Genomic DNA, 20332 nt, shown 5'->3' with positions numbered 1-20332 from the left:
CACATTCAGGGAGAAGATGACAAGCCATTTTAACATTTAAATGCGCAAGCTTACTGTTCATAATTTCATTTTGATTTGTTAAAAATTACATTATGAATACTAGACCATTAAAGATATCTGTAAAACAATTTTGAGTAGTCATACATTTTGACTAGTCCTAATTACATTTTGGGCAGTCAAAACTGATTTACAGATCTTGTAAATGATTATTTTGTCTAGTCATATTTTAATTCTTTAATTCACTAATAGTCAATATTTTCTTTGGCCCTAATGATGATAATTACAGATCTCCATTATTCAATTTTCAGTGTGTGTGTCCCCACCTTTAGACAGTCAGCCAGTTAGCTAATAACAACCTCTTCTTTTTTATATTTGAATTGTTTTTATTGATTTTCAAAGGGTTCAAACAACAACAGATAACGCACAAACAAAAAGTGCTTGCTTAAAGAAAAGGAGAAAAAGAAAGAGAAGAAAGAAAGGGGGGTGTATGGGGCGGGGGCTGGGAGAACAAATTTTTGGGGGACATTTCAGTCCTTTAGGTTTGAAGTCACACTCAAAGTACAACAACCTCTTCAGCTACATTCTGATTGCTGATAAGCAAAGGCAAATGTTCAGAACTCTGAAAAGACAAAACAAACATTTCACTAGAGCATGTCACCCGTCATGCATCAGATATGGTATTTCTGCTGAGGGGTAGTATCTGCTGTATGTACTGTGCTTAAACGCTTTCAATAACAATGGTATGAAATCATTGAATGTGCTCCAGCATTTTAACCAAACAGGGCTGAAGGAAAAGAATGTGGATGAGAGTGTCACCTTCCAGTAAGCAGAAAATGTTGCTGATAAGCAGCCCAGTCCTCACTGTTAGCTTGTTAATTGAAGAAAAAATAAATACTTCAATATTCTTAATTAGACATGTATTAAATCTGCAGGTATTCTACTTGTTATATTATGTACTTAGTGCTACATTGGCATGAAGATTCTACCTTTCATCAGACCACACCCTTATTTGTGCCTGACATCCCCCCTAGGATTTTTGGATAAGGAGATGACCAACTTGGCACGTTAGGCATTTCTTGCATGTTGCTTTTTTGCAGTATGAATTCAGCAACTTGTTTGTGCTTTACATGTGCCAGTACAAAATTAGGGCCCTCTGGCTGCTTATTTCAAATCGTCATGTGGTTTTGGGATTTCATATAAATGGGTGAAGGGCTCTATGCCTCCATGCCTCTCTCACACAGTCTTACAGATGTCACATATTCAGCCAGCAAAATACATAGATTATAATGTGAGCTCTATTTGATTGTAGACTAGCAATACAGCAGAGCCAAGAGCCTTGAGTGGAATAAAGAAGAGGGTGTGTGCAAGGCTATGAGTGTGCACAGATACTACTTGCAGCCAGAGCAAGACAGTTGTTGTAAGATTTGACTAATAGTTTTAAAAGCATACAAGGTATGGTAAGAGTTAATAGATTTTTTTTTATTTATCTTGATGCTAACTAACTGTTTGTATTATTGGGTATGAGCTTATCAGTCATTTGCAAGCATCTTGATCAGACTATACCTCATTATGTGATATCCATCATTGTTCAGCCTTAACATAACAAAAAATAACCTGTGAATTTGGTAATCTTAGAGGATAATGTCACTTCTGTAATTAGTGAGGGACTGAAGCAAGCTATAGTGTAATGTGACAAGTGTATCAGTAATTCCTGTCAAGGGTGTTCACATGTAGCCTTCATAGTCACAATGAAAGGTGAATTTTCATACATTGGTTATTGCTTGCTCCGTTGTTGTGTGTGTGTCATTTACAATTTTACGATTTCATTCCCTTCCATCTAACTTTCCCTGCTTTCCTTAAAGTGTGCTTCCACTGAAGTACGAAATTGGATAACACTCTTGAAAACGATATGTTCCAGATACCAGAGTGTTTCTCTCTGCTTAAGGAAATCATTATAAGCTCACTTACGAGGTGCTCCTTAAAATGAGATGAATTATGTCAGCTGCAGTCAATAAACTGATGATTCAGTTCTTTATAGTTGGATTCATGACAATTGCTGGTGTAATCTGCACTTGCAAAGTTAAATCAACCAATAGAATTTTTCTTGCATGAGGTTTAGAGTTCATACTGTGAGAAATGTTTTGTTTCCGTATGTAATAAGACCTTTCATGTGTTCCTTTTTTTCCTAGGGGGTAAATGGCAAATTCTTGGTGGAAAAAAGCTGTTGTTACACACGTCCTCGTCGCTCTGTTTGGAATGGGTTCCTGGATTTCTGTGAACTCACTATGGGTTGAGCTGCCAGTAGTGGTCACTGTTCTGCCTGAAGGTCAGTATGAATGCAATATTTTGTCTAAAAAGTCTAGTCCTCTTTTCAGTACTTAATCCATATTCAATTATGAAATAAAGTTAGACATATTTTCAGTATTTTTTTTTTATTTTTACCTTGCCAAATAACTGGCCATGTGAATATAAAAGGAAACTATGTAGAACAGGGGCATCATGCAAACCAGATTTGTGGATGGGCACCATTTTCAGACATGTTCAAAACGACACACAAGACAAAAAATACACATACGCATATATTAATGTTCTTGAAACTTTACATTACATATAGGACCCTTTCTTATATATTGATCTCTTGCAAGCCTGTCTGTGGGAATTATAAAATCTGGATCCTTATCTAGTGGGAAAAACAAACAAAAATAATTTTTAGACTTAATTGTACTAACACAAAGATTTAATTATTATTTTTTTTAATCTCATAAACCTGAATAGCCTACCACAGCTGTCCCTTGCTGGAGCATGAAGCTTCAGGAGCATCTTCTGTTTGGTCCAAATCTACCTTGTCTTGTCCTGTTGTGTTATTTTTTATTATAATATTTATCAGAGATCAGGAGTGCATGTATAGATGGCATGTTGACAACTGTAGCAACTGATTTAAGATGAAAATGTCAGGAGTACCCATTATTTATCAAGACTGTACTTCAGTCAAGGTCTAACACAGGCAGAAATTGCATTGTGTCTTTCTGTTAGAGATAACATTCAGATCCTCCCCGACAGTCATGACAGCGATTTTGAAGGCTGAAATCAGGTGTGAGCTACTATGTTGCTAGATTTAGTGAATTTTTGGACCCCACCAGCTACTTTTCCTTGAAACCTAGCTACTTTTGAGAGCTACAGGTGAAAAATTAGCAACTTTTAAAAATGGATTCAGAGATTTATAATGGATAAGAAACTACAGATTTACATCTCAAACTTGATATCCTCCATCAGCTAGCTAGCTACCTATTAGCTACATACTTTACAGTCACTGCTATTGGCATGGATGTAGCCAAGTTAGCTAAATCTACTAGACAGTAGCTGCATAGCAAACTTGAGTACAATCACAGAAATCAGTACAAGCAATGCTCTTACTCTACACACTTACTCCAGAATTTAAGTTGAGAAATTGCATGTCCAGCTGTGAGGATTGACAACCATTCCACCCAATTCTAGTTAGCTGCTTACAGTCTGGATGGAGTTAACGACTAGAATAAAATATTAAAACAGCAGTCCTTGACACACTAGTGTTATTTGAATTCATACCAGCCCCTGCTGACCTTCAAGATCCTAATGATCTAACTACACAGTAGTTCTCTGTTAGTTTTTTAGAGGTGCAGCGACACCATTTTTAAGACCGATACAAGTACCAAGTATTTACTTTTAAAGTATCGGCCGATACCGAGTACAGATACGAGTACTTATTTGGGGGGAATGAAAGAAGCATTGTAGTTACTCAAAGAAAATGTTTATTATTCGAAACGTAGAAACGTTTAAGTGCCTTCTCTATAAAGCCATTAGACAGCTACAAACTGACAAGCTTGCCTGAGTAAACGTAAACGTAAGGGGAAGGTTTTTCTTAATAAAGAGAAGCATTTCCGCTCTCACGTAAGTCGGTTTCTTCTCTCATTAACAACTTGAGAAGCTTCGCTGAAGAGTCGTTTGCTCTCAACACTAGTGCATGGCGCTGATAGAATTTTTCCGAGCTGTGGAAGCCAAATGAGGAAATCGGACTGCGTTGCGTCTCCAGTACTCTAGGGCAGCGTTTCCCAAACCTCTCCTGGAGGACCCCTTGTCCTGCATGTTTTAGATCTCTCCCTGCTCCACCACAGCTGATTCAAATGATCAACTCGTTATGAACTCCTGAAGCTGTTTAATAACAAACTGATCATTTAAATCAGTTGTGTTGGGGCGCCGGCAGGATTATATTTCATAGTACGCACAAGAACCGCCAGCCCGGTTGTGAACTACCTTTAATGTCTAGGTTCCAACGCACGTGTAACGGGTGGTATCTTGCGTTGTGTTTTAATATGATGTTACGTGGGTCGGCGAGCGAGCGAGTTTCGAACTGAGGTTCTTACTGCTCGCTGCCAATCCCTTAAAGCCAGCGTCGTTGCCAGTTGAGCTAAAGGCAAATTGCCGTTAGCCTGTCGGCGACAACGCTACTTAACCAGGTCTCAAGGAGAGTGACGTAGCCGCTGCTACCCGCTACCTACGGCTTTACGCAGGACTCACACGAGCTAATACTTCAGCTCTGCTACACACGCACATACGACTACTCAGCGAGCGAGTGAGCGAACAAGAGAGAGAGATTGATTCAGTTTTTTTTTTGCACGTTACCGATCGCTTTATATTTTCAAATGCCTAGAAAAGGCTAATTTTTACACTACTTATTTGATTGCTAACACAAGCTAAATATGGCTAAATCGAACACTGCCAATATCGGCATTAAGCGCCAGAAATGTTGATCATGACCTAAAACAGCTCATTTAAATGATCAGTTTGTTATTAAACAGCTTCAGGAGTTCATAACGATTTGATCATTTGAATCAGCTGTGGTGGAGCAGGGAGAGATCTAAAACATGCAGGACAAGGGATCCTCCAAGAGAGGGTTGAGAAACTCTGAATTACACCAATGTGAACTAAATTCGCATTTACAGACAGCAGAAATGTGGATACGTTACCGTGTATAATAAAAAAGAGAACCTAGCTAGCCTGCAGTTGGGTATGATAAATAGCTAGTTAGCAAGCCTACCGTATCAAGCCCGTCCATGTATGCTAAAACGTATCTCGCTAGCCTGTAGTGGGCTATGATTAAAAGTGGCTTGCTTGCCTACCATATAGCTAGCCTTTACATGTATGATAAACAGTAGCTGGCGAGCCTGCTGTCAGGTAAGCTATGAAAGAAAGTAACTAGCAAGCCTTTTCGTGTATGATAAAAAAAAAAAAAAAAAACAGGAGCTTACTAACTTGCAGTCAAGAAACTGTTTATGTGTTGCTTAACAACACGTGTAAATGTAATCCTGAAGGAACTATTTTTGTCGACGAAGCCGAGTAAACGACAAAAAACATAATTTGTTGTCTCAGATTATTGTTACTTGATAAACAGCATGGTTTGTAGAACTGTTGTATAAAAGCAATATCTCACTGCACTCACAAGCACTGACGGACAGTGTAATTGGTACCGGCAAAACTACAAACTGACAAATGAGCTGTAGCTGGTCTGCCGTTATAACTAAGGATGGGAGACCTTGCTGGCTAATGTTAGCTAGCTAACATTAACATGAGTTGATAACGCAGCTTCACAGTATGTCTGTGCTAGCATATTGATTAAATAGCTAGCCAAGCAGACATGTGCGTGATATATTTTGACAGTTTTAGGCTATTGCAACATATGTCTGTGGGACAACACAGGAACAATTCAGTTGCCTTCTTATTCTTGCAGCAACACTGCTTGGCTAGCAAGTGTAAACAGCTAAATATAGGTAACCTTGTTTACTTCCGCTGCGACGTGAGATGAATTCGTGGATGATGGGGAGTTATCGGTAGAAGACGGGAAGGATGAGGGGTGGGGGATGAGGTGCGATCTGGCGGAGGAAGGTCGCTCATTTCAGCTAAACCTAGGCCAGGTTACCCTGACTGCAGGCTTAACGATGTAGGCAGGTTATTGATTGATTGAATAATTATTAATACATTTTTTGCCCAAAATATTGGGCAAAAAATTGATTGTCCCGATGCTACTGATGCAGAAAATTGTGCACAAAACAAAAACTAGTCAATTTCTTTACCTGTACAATTAGAAAAGTATAATTATACTTTTAATTTTTGTTAAAACATTGCAGTGCAATGTACATTATAAATGTTTCATTCTGACCTATTGTTCCACTGGTCAGTTTGAGTTCCATCACAATATTCCTTGATATACCACAGGTAAACTGAATATTTGTACATTGTTTTAATTAGCTACTTAGCTGGCTACATAAAGTAAGTAAAGAGACTGAATTAAAGTTATATTGATTACATAAAATGTGACTCACTTGGTGCCTAAGAATATAAATGACATGTTTTCCACCTTTGCCAATATTCAAGATAATCTGCTACTAGAAACCATCATTTGAGAGCAGGAAACAGTAGAGTAACATCTTGTCTGTCTCACACGAAATGTATACACACGCTGTTGACGTTCTAAGACATGGACTCTTGTCTCCAGTGGCGGTTCTAGTTTGTATGGCACCCTGGGCGAACCCCCCCTTCAGTGCCCCCCGCCAAAAAAAAAAGCACCATTCTGCACTAACTGTAATTTTTATTTTGACATTTGGAACAACACAAATAAATAATCATAACATTTAAAACTATATAAATATAAAAATATATACAAAAATAAGACTTATAAATATCAAAAAGAAGTAACAAAGACAGTATATAAGTCTGACACCCTAAATACATTTGTTGCACAATTAAATATACATGTCGTTATGCACAATTTATCAAACTTTCAGAATAGGAACCAAATGAACCATACAACCTCCTTGGCTTATTCTAGGCATAAGACACCCCAAAAGACTCAACATATCACAAAAGATACAAAATATCAGCATAATAAAGATGTCTTTTAAGTTAGGCTACAGCATTGGAAATTCCCCTTATTGAGCTCAGGACCTAGTCAATACAATCACAGAAAACCTTTATGATGTCACCTCAATGAAAGCTAACCAAATCAATAATGTGCTAGTTTGGTTGTAATCATTTTGCTGCAGGCTACACACATTGTCATGATGAAACTGTGTGAAATTATATCCAATGTTATGTAAACTAGTTGGACTGAAAACGGAATATTGTCGCCCTATGTGTAATAGCACAGCAAGCAACATAGCAACATAAGCTAACAAACATAAGTGATATCCTAGCCTATTTCATTACATGCATAATATTATACTAATAAAGAGATAACTTAGTCTCCTCTTCTTCTCTCCTCTTTTTCCTAAACTGGGCACCTTTTCTTACCCATTTGTGTTGATTTGGCACTTGAGCATCAATACATTACCCATCCCCCAACACCGTCAACCAAGAGTCAAGACTAAAACAATTCACCTTGGTGGTGTGCAGACTGGTTTTATATTATTCTTAATGATTTCGCACAAACCATTAAAAATGCAACAATATGTCTGTGAAACTATATATTCACAGTATTATGAATGAATTGTGGTTTATTTGGTAGAATTTCATAGTGTCACTGATTTTACTAATTGCATTAGTACTGTACAAAGTTAGAAGCACGCTACTTGATAGATTCCCCCGCTCCCCCTAACTCGGGCTTCCAGTGGGGAGACTTGAGGGCAGCCTACCCCCGTCCCCCTTGCCATACCGTACTTCTGAGTGGGAGACCTTCCCAGGCAGTAGCCTGCCTAGCTCACAAACTAGAATCAGTGCGCCCATTCCAACAAGGTTAATTGGCCCACATGGTGACATGATATCATTGACGTGATGTGCAAATGAGCAATAAAAAACTGATCACGCAGATGTCACCATTCCGAATTTTTTTGTGCAGACGCCCCGTACTGCCCCCGGCAAGATGCCGCCCTGGGCGGCTGCCCATGTCACTCATACTTAAATCCGCCACTGCTTGTCTCAGTGATATTAATTGTACTGTGAATGGAAATATACAAATTATTGTCTAAAACAGATGTAATGACCTCTTTTAGTAAGTCAGCAACTGAACTCTGTAACATTAACATGAAATATGTTTCATGAATCAAAAACAATTGACTCAACAGCCAGCTTGTTAGCATGCTTCTTCACTGGCCATCTAGCAAATCCAGCCCTGTTAGATAATGTTTGGAATGTTACTGTAACAACGGTATCGTAACAGTATCGTTTCCACTTTACGTCACATTAACATCACACCCTAGCCAACCTAATGTTCATGATACATCATAGGTTCTTGTGTTTTGGTAATTCATAAGTACAGTAATTCATTTCTATGTACTTTTTTACAGGTTGGAATCTGCCTGCCTATCTCTCTGTTTTAATCGCCTTTGGAAATCTCGGTCCAGTGGCTGTGACTATAACGCATCATTTTGCTCCAGGAAGCCTGAACGAACAATTACTCATCCATGTGATCCAAGGGCTTGCTGTAGTGGCATCTGTTTTCTTAGCCATCTTCTGGTCTCAGGTGGTCAGTGTGGCTGGGGAGATGTACTCAGTGCCTTACCTTTTATTGGCATTTGTACTGGCCCTTGTTTGCTGCACCTCCAATGTCACCTTCCTGCCTTTCATGTATCAGTTCCCTCCAGAGTATATCCGCACCTTTTTTGTGGGCCAGGGTCTCAGTGCTTTCTTTCCCTGTGTGGTGGCATTGGGGCAGGGTGTAGGAAAGCTGGAGTGTCTGAATAGCACCACAGAAAATGAGACAATGGAGCCACACTACCTCAAGGAAAACTTTCCTGCCCAGAACTTCTTCTGGTTCCTCTTTGCTATGCTGGCAATCTCAGGGATCTCCTTCCTGGCCTTAACGTTCCACATACCTCCTAAGCCAGCTGCGCCAGATGCTACAGATGTAGACTCCACTCCAGAGGAGAAGGAAGAGAGGAACCCACTGCAGAATGGGGGGGCACCAGTGTCTGAAGAGCAGGTGGAGGTGGTGAAGCCCCCCCCTGCAGAAACCTTTTGGACTTCACGCAACATATACCTGCTTGTGTTACTGGGCGTCTCAAATGCTCTCACCAATGGAGTTCTGCCTTCAGTGCAGAGCTTTTCCTGTTTACCTTATGGCAGTATGACCTTTCATCTCTCAGTTGTCCTTGGCAATATTTCCAACCCTCTTGCCTGCTTTGTAGCCATGTTCATTCTCTGCAGGTAAGTGTAATTTGTGTGTGTAAAAAAATATATATAAGTGTATATGTGAGGGGTGGACAATAGTAGACACAAGAAAGTTGGGCCACACTTTGCCTTCAGAAGAGCTTCAGTCTTTCTTGGAATAATGGTGTTGCACCATTATTCAAGATGAAAAGCCTTTGACAGATGAAGTTCTTTCAGAGATGAAGGAGATTTTTGACGCTGCGCCCCTTGACACATACTTTTGCCATTTCTGTGACTGATACACCTGCAGTTTGACACCAGCTATTTGACCTCTTTCAAAATCTTATAGATCTTTTGTTTTGCTTTATCCTCTCCTTTATAATTTCAGTTTAGTTACTTCAAAATATGAGTCCTTTTCCATTCTGTGTTTTCATTTTGTTGTCTACCCCCCGCATATGTATTTATACTGTAGTATTTCTGATCCCCAGAAATACAGCATACTGTACAAAACATTTAGACATTTGTACTAAGGTAAATATAAACTTTCAAACTCACTGTGGTGCATTTTAGAAAATATTTATATAACATTAATAGCGAAGAACTATCTATCTAGTCAGAATTAGGAACTTGCCTAGAACTTGTAACTTGAACATTTTTACATTCATTTCTGCAACCGCTTGCTTGCTTTTGATAGTCAAAGGGAAGAAGACCATACATTGTGAGATTTTACAAACGACTGAGCTAGGCAATACACTTTGTTGCTATGAAATTAAGATGGCACTCTGCCCTACTATCTTCCAGATCTAGTATGGGGCTAGGGGCGATGGCTGTAGCAGGGGCAGCCTTTGCAGCATACCTCTTGGCTCTTGCTGCCCTAAGCCCCTGCCCTCCACTCCTGGGGACTATTGGTGGAGTAGCCTTGGTGGTGAGTACTAATAAACCTTAAATATAAATGGATACCACTCAACAGTAGACATTATTTTGACATAATATGTAGAATCTCTAAAATAGCTTGCCATGTCTTTTATGCTGGATTAGAGAAGAATTGTTAAGGATGGAGGGGGCTGATGTGTGTGCTGATGTGTCCGTGTTCAGGTGATCTCATGGATCGTCTTTGTTGGCCTGTTCTCTTACCTGAAAGTTGTGATTGGATCCCTCCTGCACGAAGCAGGTCACACTGCCCTGCTGTGGTGTGGGGTCTTCATTCAGGCGGGTTCACTCGTTGGTGCTCTGTCCATGTTCCCTTTGGTCAGCATCTATCACATCTTCCATAGAGCACAGGAGTGTGTGAACAACTGCAGTGACTAGACCATGGTGATTTTTACTCAGATTCAAGTGAAGTTCATCTGATTGGAAGGAACACTGTTGGAGTCCATACACAGTAGCTGCATAAATTGTGCCATCATGAAGAAATATATTAGATCTTCTTCAAGGTCTTTTGCCACTAAGGATTGTATTGTTGAAGATGAGCAAGATGAAGCCACCTTTTTTGTTTGTAATGTCTTGTTCTCACAGGTCACAGTGCATCTGACGGACTCAGGTGCAAGTGGACTGTGCTGCTTCAGTGCAGGGCAGTTCAAAATGGTGGATTTCAACAACTGTACATATCTCCAGATCGCTTTCAGTGCCCTGCAAGTGTAGCTGACCCTTATTCCACCCCAACATAGCAGGTGACACAGGGAGATAGAGTAGTTGTAAATGTTGAGGATTTTTTCCTGCTCGGATACAGCCAACCTTGAGGGAGATACCTTGAAAATCAAGGAAAAATGGAAACTGACAAGGACAAGCTACATCATTACTATCAGTGTTTTGATGGATGTGTTTATTTATAACTTCATATTTAAATTATAATTAATTCAACAGTGATTAAATCAGACATAATTAGCATTCATGTGTAGTTAAACAATATGTATGTTTGAAACATGTATCTCTGTCATATGAGGGAATCAAAGGTTTAATGTAACTCTCTACTTGTATCATCACTGTAAAAGATATTTCGCCGATCATGGGAATGCCCATTACCCTGTGCTGCACGCAGGTACACTCTGTGTCTACAGGCCCAAAAGGAGTGTACTAGAGAATACCTGTTTAATAGATATATCACAGATGTATCATCATAGATGTAAGAGATGTGCAACTCTGCAACATTAAAAAAGCAGTTTTTCCAATATTCCTATACCTTTATCACGTTTTGTGATGTTTCTTGTGATGTTTCTTGTAGCAATGCATTGAAGACCTTCTTTATGAAAACATCTGGTTCATAATTCCAAAACGCATCTATAAAGATGCAGGCCTTGGCCCATGGAAAAAGGTCCACTAACTCAATGGTAGTGTTAGGCAAGTGTTAATGATTCTCTATCCTATTACATTACATAATTGTCATTTAGCAGACATAAGATAGGTATTTAGTAGTATTTAGTACCCTGCCCAAGGGAACTGCAGCAGTGCCCGAATGGAGAATCAAACCAGCAACCTTTTGGTTACAAGACTTGCTCCTTACCACTACACTACACTCCTATATCATCATGTCCAGTATTACCCCTTCTAGGCTTTATTTGTACATAGAGCCTTTCCAAGTAACTGCTCCCATTTGACATTCCCTGAAATACTTGAATTTTCAAGTATCAGGTCATTTCAAATGTTCTTTTTATTTGGATCTTTTTATGTAGATGAAGTTATTTTTACAAAATATATGTTAACAAGGCTGCATAGTAGTAATTAATGAAATAAAAAATATTACCCAAATTCAAAGTATCAATGAGGCCATGACTCATTCAAAATGTTTTTCTAGTGGTGCTCTATAGATTGGCTGCTCTGTTGTACTTATTCTTAAGCTCAGTCAAAACCACCAGGAGAAACTATGCATTTAAAAAATGAATTTCCTGTGTGATACACTCACACACTAAAAATCCATTTTACTGAAATTGCACTCATTTCCATATTAATCAGTAAAATATGAAAAAGTCTCATCTGTAAGCTAACAGAAAACTGCAAGAATCTAATGATGCAAGTAAGATTCTAGTGTTAATGTTGTATATACACTGTCATGCTGGGGACAAGAACATATTCATTAGTTTGATTTTAGAATAATATAATTAAAAAAAATATGTTTAAACCAATATATTAAATCAACCCGTGCATTAGTCTCTGATTGGTCAGGTATATGGCATGAGCATGTAACTATCTTGTGTGAAGTAGGACATTGGCTAGCAACTGGCTAGCCAGCAAACTGACTTGTTTAACACACAGCTAGATGGTGGCGTAGATAGTTAGCCATCAAGATGTTTAGCTAACCATTGGCTGATAACCCAGCTAGCTACTTGGCTGAAAAAGAGCCAGGTGATTGTTCATGATGTAAGTAGCTGAGCATAATATCAACCAGTAACATGCTTAACTGTGAAGAGAATGAAAAGCCTACTCTTCAGTGATATCAGAATATCAGTAAGTTTTTTTTTTATTTGGCCAACTAAGTTTCTTGAGAGGCTACAATATTGCCAACAATTAACCATTGAAAATGCACCCCCAATTTGGGTAACCTCCACCCCAGACATGAATCTCTCACGTAATTATGTTTGTATATGATACAGCTCAATTGAAATATGAGCCTGGTATTGTGTATTATGTCTGTATATTGTATTGCTCAAAGGAAATGAGATGTTATATACCTGCATAAGCTGAGTAGGACATCACATTTCTGAAGGACTTCATCAATTGCTGTTGAACTTTTTTTTGTTTGTGTCTATGTGGTATATATTATTAACATGTCAGTCATGGTGGATGTTGTAATGTTCGTCAGTCAAAACAAAAATTCTTTTCACAGAAACCTTTTAAGAAAACTCCCAATCTCACTTTGGACACCCCAAATTTTAGGCCTCACCATTTTCCATGTTTTTCAGCTACACTCAAAACTACTATTGTAAGACTCCTCATAAAGAAAAGCACCCTAGATTCCTCATTTCTCAGCGATTGTAGACCAATCTCAAACTTGCCTTTTCTTGGTAAAATAATGGACAAGTCTTTTCACAATTGAGTGTTTTTAAAAGAATTTTTGAAAAGCATCAGTTTGGCTTTCATTTAATGCCTAGCACAGAGATACCACTTAGAAATGTTGTAAATGAGTTAGCCTAGATGCTAAGAAACTCTGTCCTGGTTCTTCTTAGTGTGCCTTCAATACTGCTGACCACAAAATTCTTGGCCAATTGCATAAATGGGTCATCCTCTCAGGCACAGTTTCAAATTAGTTTCAGACCACCTAACCAATTGTGATTTTTTTTTCCCCTGAGAGACCACTCCTCAGTGGCAGTGCATACATTATGTGGTGTGCCACAGGGCTGAATAACAGGGTCTTCTCTCTTCAGCCTGTACATGCTGCCATTAGAAGGTATCATCCGCAGGCATGGAATAAGATTCCATATCTGTACGAATGATACCCAGCTGTACATTTCGGTCACAACAGATGACCTCAGGTCCATTGATACTCAACTGCATCAATGGGTGTATGGTAAAAAAGTACTTCCAGGTGAACAAAGACTGAAAAACTAGTGTTAGGTGCAAAACCTTACAGTGGGAGAGTGATGTTACAAATTAAAATACTGTCCAACCTCATGAAAAAAACCTAGGTGTTGAACTGATTTTCAGCTTCTGTTATTATTTCTTGAGTCCCTAGGTGTCCTTGCCCCAGAGTACATCTCTGACGTGCTTTTAAGAGGCAAAAACATGGAGACACAGCTTTTAGCTTTTACGGCCCTAAGCTTTGGAACAGCCTACCTAAGCATGTGAAGAGAATTCAAACAGTTGACTCTTTAAAAAAAGGCAAAAATATACCTTTTTACTCTTGGTTTTAACTAGGGACAGCTATCTTTTTATTCTACATTTTAGTATAGTTTTTTTATATTATGGTATTTTTAGGATCTCTCTTTTACTGCTCCTTGTTTATCTTTATTTTACTGGCATTCTTATCTTTGTTCGTATCGTGAAGACTAGAGCATTGCATTGAAATGCAATGGTCATGTAATAAAATCTCAGCCTGGCCAGCAAGCCATGTGGGCTTAAACCAAATTCACCTCATTGGTTACAAGTAGGATAACAGAGAGCTGGGCATGACAGCAACTGTTTTTTGTTTGTGGATTTTTGTATATTATGTTGTATATGTCGTACTTTATGTTGTATATGTTGTATTTTTAATATGTTGTGAGTCTGTACGGCTGCTATCTTGGCCAGGTCTCTCTTGTAAAAGATTTTTGATCTCAGTAGGACTTCCTGGTAAAATAAAGGTAAAATAAATAAATAAATAAAACAGCCAGTACATAAGTAGTTTCATCTATCTGTTATGCAAAAACAGGGCTCTGTCAACTTCAGTCTTAATCTCATTGAGCACCATTGCCAAAATTGAGCCATGATCATTCTGGGTTACCGTAGTACATTCTGGGCCAGCAGTACTTTTGCTTAGCAACCATGCTACCAAGCCACTCTACCTTCTCGTATCAGAAGGACTGAATTCTACACGTCAAGTTTTGAAGAAAATCGGTTGCAGGTTTTGGTCTACACTCTGATTTAATGTGACTTTTACTTTATAACTAATGGATTGAAAAAAAATGTGATCAATTGGCAAGAAAAAATCAGATCCACAATATTTTCCATTGCAGCCATGTAAGTAATTTACTAATTACGGTTAACCTGCTAGCCAAAATAGTTAGCTGGCTAGCTGTAAGTGAAGCTAGCAGTTTAGCCAGCTTAAATAAAGCTGTGATTGAAGAAAAAAAAACTCTTGGCAACACACAAATGTGTCATTCTTCCATTTTAGCAAGAATAAAGATTTAGATTCCACTGTCCTAATAAGTTACTCTCAATCAATCAGATTTTATTTGTAATAGTGCTTTTTCCACAATCAGTTGTCACAAAGCCCTGTACATGTATCATAGTGGATTTTCTAGAGGGAATTAAAAAAAAAGAAAACCCAGGACCAATTGGGAAAAAATGGAAAAAGAATTCCCTGACCTTTGGAAAGAGACACCATCATCAAGCAATCACCTCAATTTACTATGCATGTACAAGCCTTGCACTGGAGGAGAAGTGATGTGTAGCATTCATCAAAGGTTATTATTGGTGGTCTGTAAAGTGTCTGAATTTGGGTGAGATCCATTGGTCGTTATGGGGTCCAATGATGGCCCTGCATGGTGAACTCTGTACAAGTAGATATGAAGCCAGGCTTTCAGATGGGGCTGTATTCTCGTCATCATGTTGTCGTCATAAAAAAAAAAAAATGTAGTTTGTGCTATTTTGACAAATATTTCAAGTCAAAATGACAGCTGCAAGCACATGCAATGCTGTTTTACATTTGCATATGTTCAATTATGTGACAAGAAAAAAGTCAGAATATTAACAAAACTGTTTTCATTCATTTTTAGGGGAGGCTTGGCTTCCCTTGCTGCGTCTGAGCTGCCGCCACTGGATCCAGTCCTCTGTGTTCTGCTGCCATGGCCACCTGGTCATCATCAGTTAGCTGCTAACTGAGCCAATGAATATAGAAAATATTCTTCACTGACCTAGTGCTTAAACACAGGCAGCCAAGCACAATATGATTATGATTCAGACAGATCTTGATTGGAACCCCAAGAAAAACGCTATACAAAAAGTTGAGGATAGATAGCCAATCAAGAAAAGAGGTGTGTGTCTTTTGAAATAGCTGAAATGCTTGCTGTATTCACTAAACTGATCACTGTTGTATACTTGACATTTAACATATCCCTTTGTCCATATTTCCTACCCATTACTATGAAGGCGACAGGCCCGGCACCAGGGTGAAGTGACTGAGGGGGTAGTAAAAATAGCGAGGGGGCAAATCTTTTCATACGGTAAAACAGTAGGTTATCATCCTGCTATGCCTATTTCTGCATTTTTTTTTCCATTCTGCGGGTGGCAATATAGTGGCATTTTGACTAGATGCGAACAATTCCCTACCTTACCATTTCCATGTGTTTGTGCGTCATGGCCATAATATGAAATAGAAATATTTGGGGCAGATTGCCAGGTGGTAAGTTTAATGAAATTCATTGATTTAACCATACAATAGCCTCTGAAAGGCTGAATAACAACAACACAAGACTACTGTTTCAAAATCAAATAATACATTTATTTTACAGCAGTAGTGAAGCCAGTATTAAACCTGAGTGTCCTCACACAATTTAGGGAATCGGAGCACTTGGAACGTAGGTCTACAAGACGCAAAATAATAGAATTTATGAACAATTCGAACCATAAATAAAAAAATAAAGGATGATCAGATGTTCATGTTTTGTCTGTCTTTCTGCTCATGCCATGCAGCTCTCTCGCTCTCTCTCTCTCTCGTTGACTGAAACTTCACTTCCCTGTCATTTCCATTCTGTGGATTGCTACAATTGAAAAATAGAATTAGGGCCAAAAGTTCTATTTACAACCATGAAAAGCAAGCAAGGCTAAACCAAAGAGATGAACCAAAGAAGGTGTTTCGTTACTGTCATTACTCTATGACACTTGTATCTCAGCCAATATTTTTGTTGTTTTTGCTATTTTTCTATAGGGTACATAAAACTTAAACTGGGGGAGCAGAAAATATAACTGAGGGGGCAAAGCCCCCTCTTGCCCCCGGGTGCAGAAGGCAACATTTCATTTGCCAGCTGTTAGTTCTACTCTTGTGAGTTCATATAAGCTTGGGAGCAGGGAGCTCGAGTCCTGGAGGAGGAAGAGTTTCAGTACAGGTGAGGTGGCTACAAGAGAAATAACATGTGAGCTTATCACTATCCTGTTGAATACACAAGCATTTGATCATCCTGTTCAATAAAGATTGTGAATTTTTACTTACCTCTATGTCCTTATACTGCTTGGTGGCCTGGTGGTGGATTCCTGTGAGGGGGGTTGTTTGGTCAGTGGAATGTCTCGCAGCTCCTGAGAACATCTGCAACTTAGTATTGACGCTTATCTGTCCTTATCTCATTAGGTCATAGTGCTTCATTTAACACTGTTGATCATAAAATTTTTTACTATACTGGATTAGTCTAGCTAAACAGTATTATAATGGATTTCATCTTATTTAACAGGAAAAACATTTTCTGTTGTCTTTGTGATACTGAAGACTGACATTCCTTTGGTCCCTAGGGTCACTCAGGTATCCATGCTGGGTCCACTTCTCTCTTTTCTTTGTAAAGTTGCCTCTTGGTAGAATGGTACTGGTATTAATTTTCATTGTTATGCAGACGACACACAATTCTACATATGTGTTTCACCTTAAGATAAAAGCTGAGTCAGCACCTTAGAAAATGCCTGGGTGTCTCAAACATTTCTTCATTTAAATCCAAACAAGACAGAAGTTTATAAATATTGGACCAAAGAAGAAAAATTATCAGAATCTTTGGCGTTAAATAACAAATTTTATGTACAGAATCTTGGTATTATTATGGATGCTGATCTGTGCTTCCAACCTTTCATAAAACTGTAACAAAAGTGACCTTTTTCCGTCTAAAAAACATTTCTGTCACTATGGAGAACAGTAGCTTTATTTAAAAATAAATAAATGTTGAGGATAAATGCATAAAAATGTTCATTTACATTTATTTATATATTCATTAACAAAAAACTACTTTGAGGATTAATATTGGCGAAAACCACAAAATGAAATTACCTCTGTTTTCCAGCAGACTTATGTAATACATTCTATGATACCTTAGCTACACAGGATTGCTTTATGTTATGTGTTATACTATGTGTATATGTGTTAGCCATTTTAATATGTGCATTGTCTTAATGCTTGCCTATATATGTATCAAAAAAGTGGTGTGAGCAGGGCAATCAGGGCCTATTGATTCTGGTGGTGGTGCTGTGAGTGGGGTACTACAGCCCAGCAAGATGGTAGTTAGCTGGAGGTCAGCATCTGACAGAAAGGGTGGCTACATCTGTTCATTTGGTTGACACTGCAGGGCCTCAGGCTGTGAAATGTTAGTATGTTTCCACATGAATGATATGAAATCCAAAACCCACTCCAAATCAGCAGGCTGTTACCAAGTTGAATACCAGTTAATGCTACACCCAAAATATACGGACTACTAGATAGTGAGATAATAGCGAACATTACTGATGTTTGTGATTATACAATTCATTTACTAGTTAGTGGTTAAATGGTTGTTTTAGTGTGCCAAAATATGTACGTAGGCCTATTGCAAAATGTTATTGTTGTTTGTGATTGTGTAACTCATTCACAAGTTGGTCTGTAAGCTAGATCGATCATTATGTTGTTGCAAGCTAGCTAAAATTACTTTGACTTACTGGCGGACATGCTAGCACATACAGTTTACCTGACATGGATGTCTTCTTTTACATTAACACCCATATCCACCCACACAGCTCACAAAAATATTTTGTGTAAACCATAACAGGTGATTAGACAGTCATATAACATTATCAGAAAACTTTAGAAAGCTAGCTATGTTGATTTTAACTAGGTGTGCAAGTTAATGTGTTAATTGGTAATGTGTGTTTGATTGTTGGTGATGACTGTTCATTTGTAACTGAGCTTCTTGGACCCATAGGATGGAAAAGGTGGTGTGCACATGCTGACAAATATAGATTACAATCTCACTAGCATATGTGAATATAGCCAGTGACCATTTTTCTGTTGTTGTTATATTAATTTAGTTGTTCAAGTGGGAGTCTAAATCCTTTTTACAAGTCTGATAATAGGCAATTTTGCAGGACTGCTAATTGCTCACTTCAGAACCAAAGGGGGCAGCCAAAGAACCACATGCCACTCCTGGGCAGCAGGTTACCAGTCCCTGATTTCACCTTCATTTTCTCGGCAGATGCTGAGACTGCAAATTTAGCAAGACTGCCTGAACTGTCCCCTAGGATGATGTTGCCCAGAAACCCAGTGAATGGTAACTTCTTTAGCAACAGCAGACAGACTGTGATGCAAAAACAAAGGCTTTGGGACAGTTGATTTAGAGCATAAAAAAACATTTCTGACAGAATACAGTCCAGTTACTGAGTCATGTCATTATGGGGTGCCGTTCGTAAAAATGTATACACTGATTTATCCTGCACAGTTTTTTCATATTTAACATTGTCAAATGTAAAAAAAATGCAGTACAGTTTTAAACTGTCACTTTTTCATACATTTACAGACAAATTGATGCAAATCTGTCAAAGTCTTTTTTAAGGGTAGTGTAACCCATTTAAAATGTATAGAGCCAGGAGTATTGTAATTCTCCATTCCCCTAGATGGCGCTGGCTCTGGAGTTTTAGCTGAGTTATTCTGTCGTGGCTAGCGAGATCAGATCAGTCTCCCTTTTTGCATAGTGAAGATCGTGAGAAGCTGGCGCAAGTGAAAGTTTCAGACAGATAAGACAACTGCTTTGAATTTTAGAGAGTCAATTTTGGTTATTGTTATTAACAAGCGATAATTGCCAAAAGCTTTTTTGTTGGTGCATTATATTTTCTTTTTTTCTGGACAAAGATTGAGCAATTCTCCGATTGTTTTTTTTTTTTTTGGCACATATTCTGCCATTTTTGGTTGACCCGATGGCAAGCCAGAGACTCTGGAGTGTGTTGAAGCCGCATCAAGTACCCTACCAGCCTACCCCCAGCCGGTGGATTGGACGCGTTCCCTTTGGATACAGATAAGATTCATGAGATCTCCAACGTTACCAATACACTACCCGGGTAGTACTAGCAGTAGTATTAGCGATAGTAGCAATAATACATGTATGTACAAAGATCTGAGCTTGGAAACACACATCAAGGAATTGAAATTAATTGAGTTGTATACTGACGGGCTGTTAAGGGGGGGAATTGTTTATTATTTTGTTTTTTTGTTTTCCACACGTGATTGCCAACTTTGTGGAATGCTGTCAATAAACATTGTTACTGTTTTTTTTCCTACTCAACCAGTGGTCGTGACCAATTCACTCCTAGAGCTGAACCTAATGTAGATTTCTGGTCCAAACATTAGCAACCCGTGTTACGGTGGTTACAGGTAATATTTTTCATTAATGAAAAATATGAAATAACTTGTGTAAATAAGTGTTACATGTGAATGTTAAATATAAATATAAATGTTAAATGTAAATATTAAATGTTAAATCTAATATGCAAATGTTGAATGATGAATATGGTGATACCCAATGAATATGGTAATTAACCACACCTCCATTGTGTGACGCATGTTCTTTCCGATGGAAAAGCTCAG

At 38.5% G+C, this 20332-nt stretch overlaps 1 protein-coding gene across 3 annotated transcripts in view; it reads left to right on the top strand.

The window, feature by feature from the left end:
- LOC118796434 (solute carrier family 52, riboflavin transporter, member 2-like) overlaps positions 1-19181 on the top strand; it is a 45884-nt gene extending 26703 nt beyond the window's left edge. Inside the window, exons 2-5 of one of the 3 annotated variants that reach the window (XM_036555292.1) lie at positions 2190-2326; positions 8316-9174; positions 9919-10042; positions 18948-19181. In XM_036555292.1, coding sequence (XP_036411185.1) covers positions 2197-2326; positions 8316-9174; positions 9919-10042; positions 18948-18968 — 1134 coding nt within the window. In that variant the 5' untranslated portion in view covers positions 2190-2196 and the 3' untranslated portion in view covers positions 18969-19181. Of the gene's footprint in view, positions 1-2189; positions 2327-8315; positions 9175-9918; positions 10043-10212; positions 11740-15524; positions 16032-18947 lie in introns of those variants that run through there. The other 2 variants (XM_036555291.1, XM_036555290.1) reach the window with 2 other exon arrangements.
- Positions 19182-20332: the final 1151 nt, after the last annotated feature.

Source organism: Megalops cyprinoides, chromosome 21, assembly GCF_013368585.1.
Source record: "Megalops cyprinoides isolate fMegCyp1 chromosome 21, fMegCyp1.pri, whole genome shotgun sequence".
In the NCBI taxonomy this organism is placed as follows: domain Eukaryota; kingdom Metazoa; phylum Chordata; class Actinopteri; order Elopiformes; family Megalopidae; genus Megalops; species Megalops cyprinoides.
This window is presented reverse-complemented; position numbering and strand designations above follow the sequence as displayed.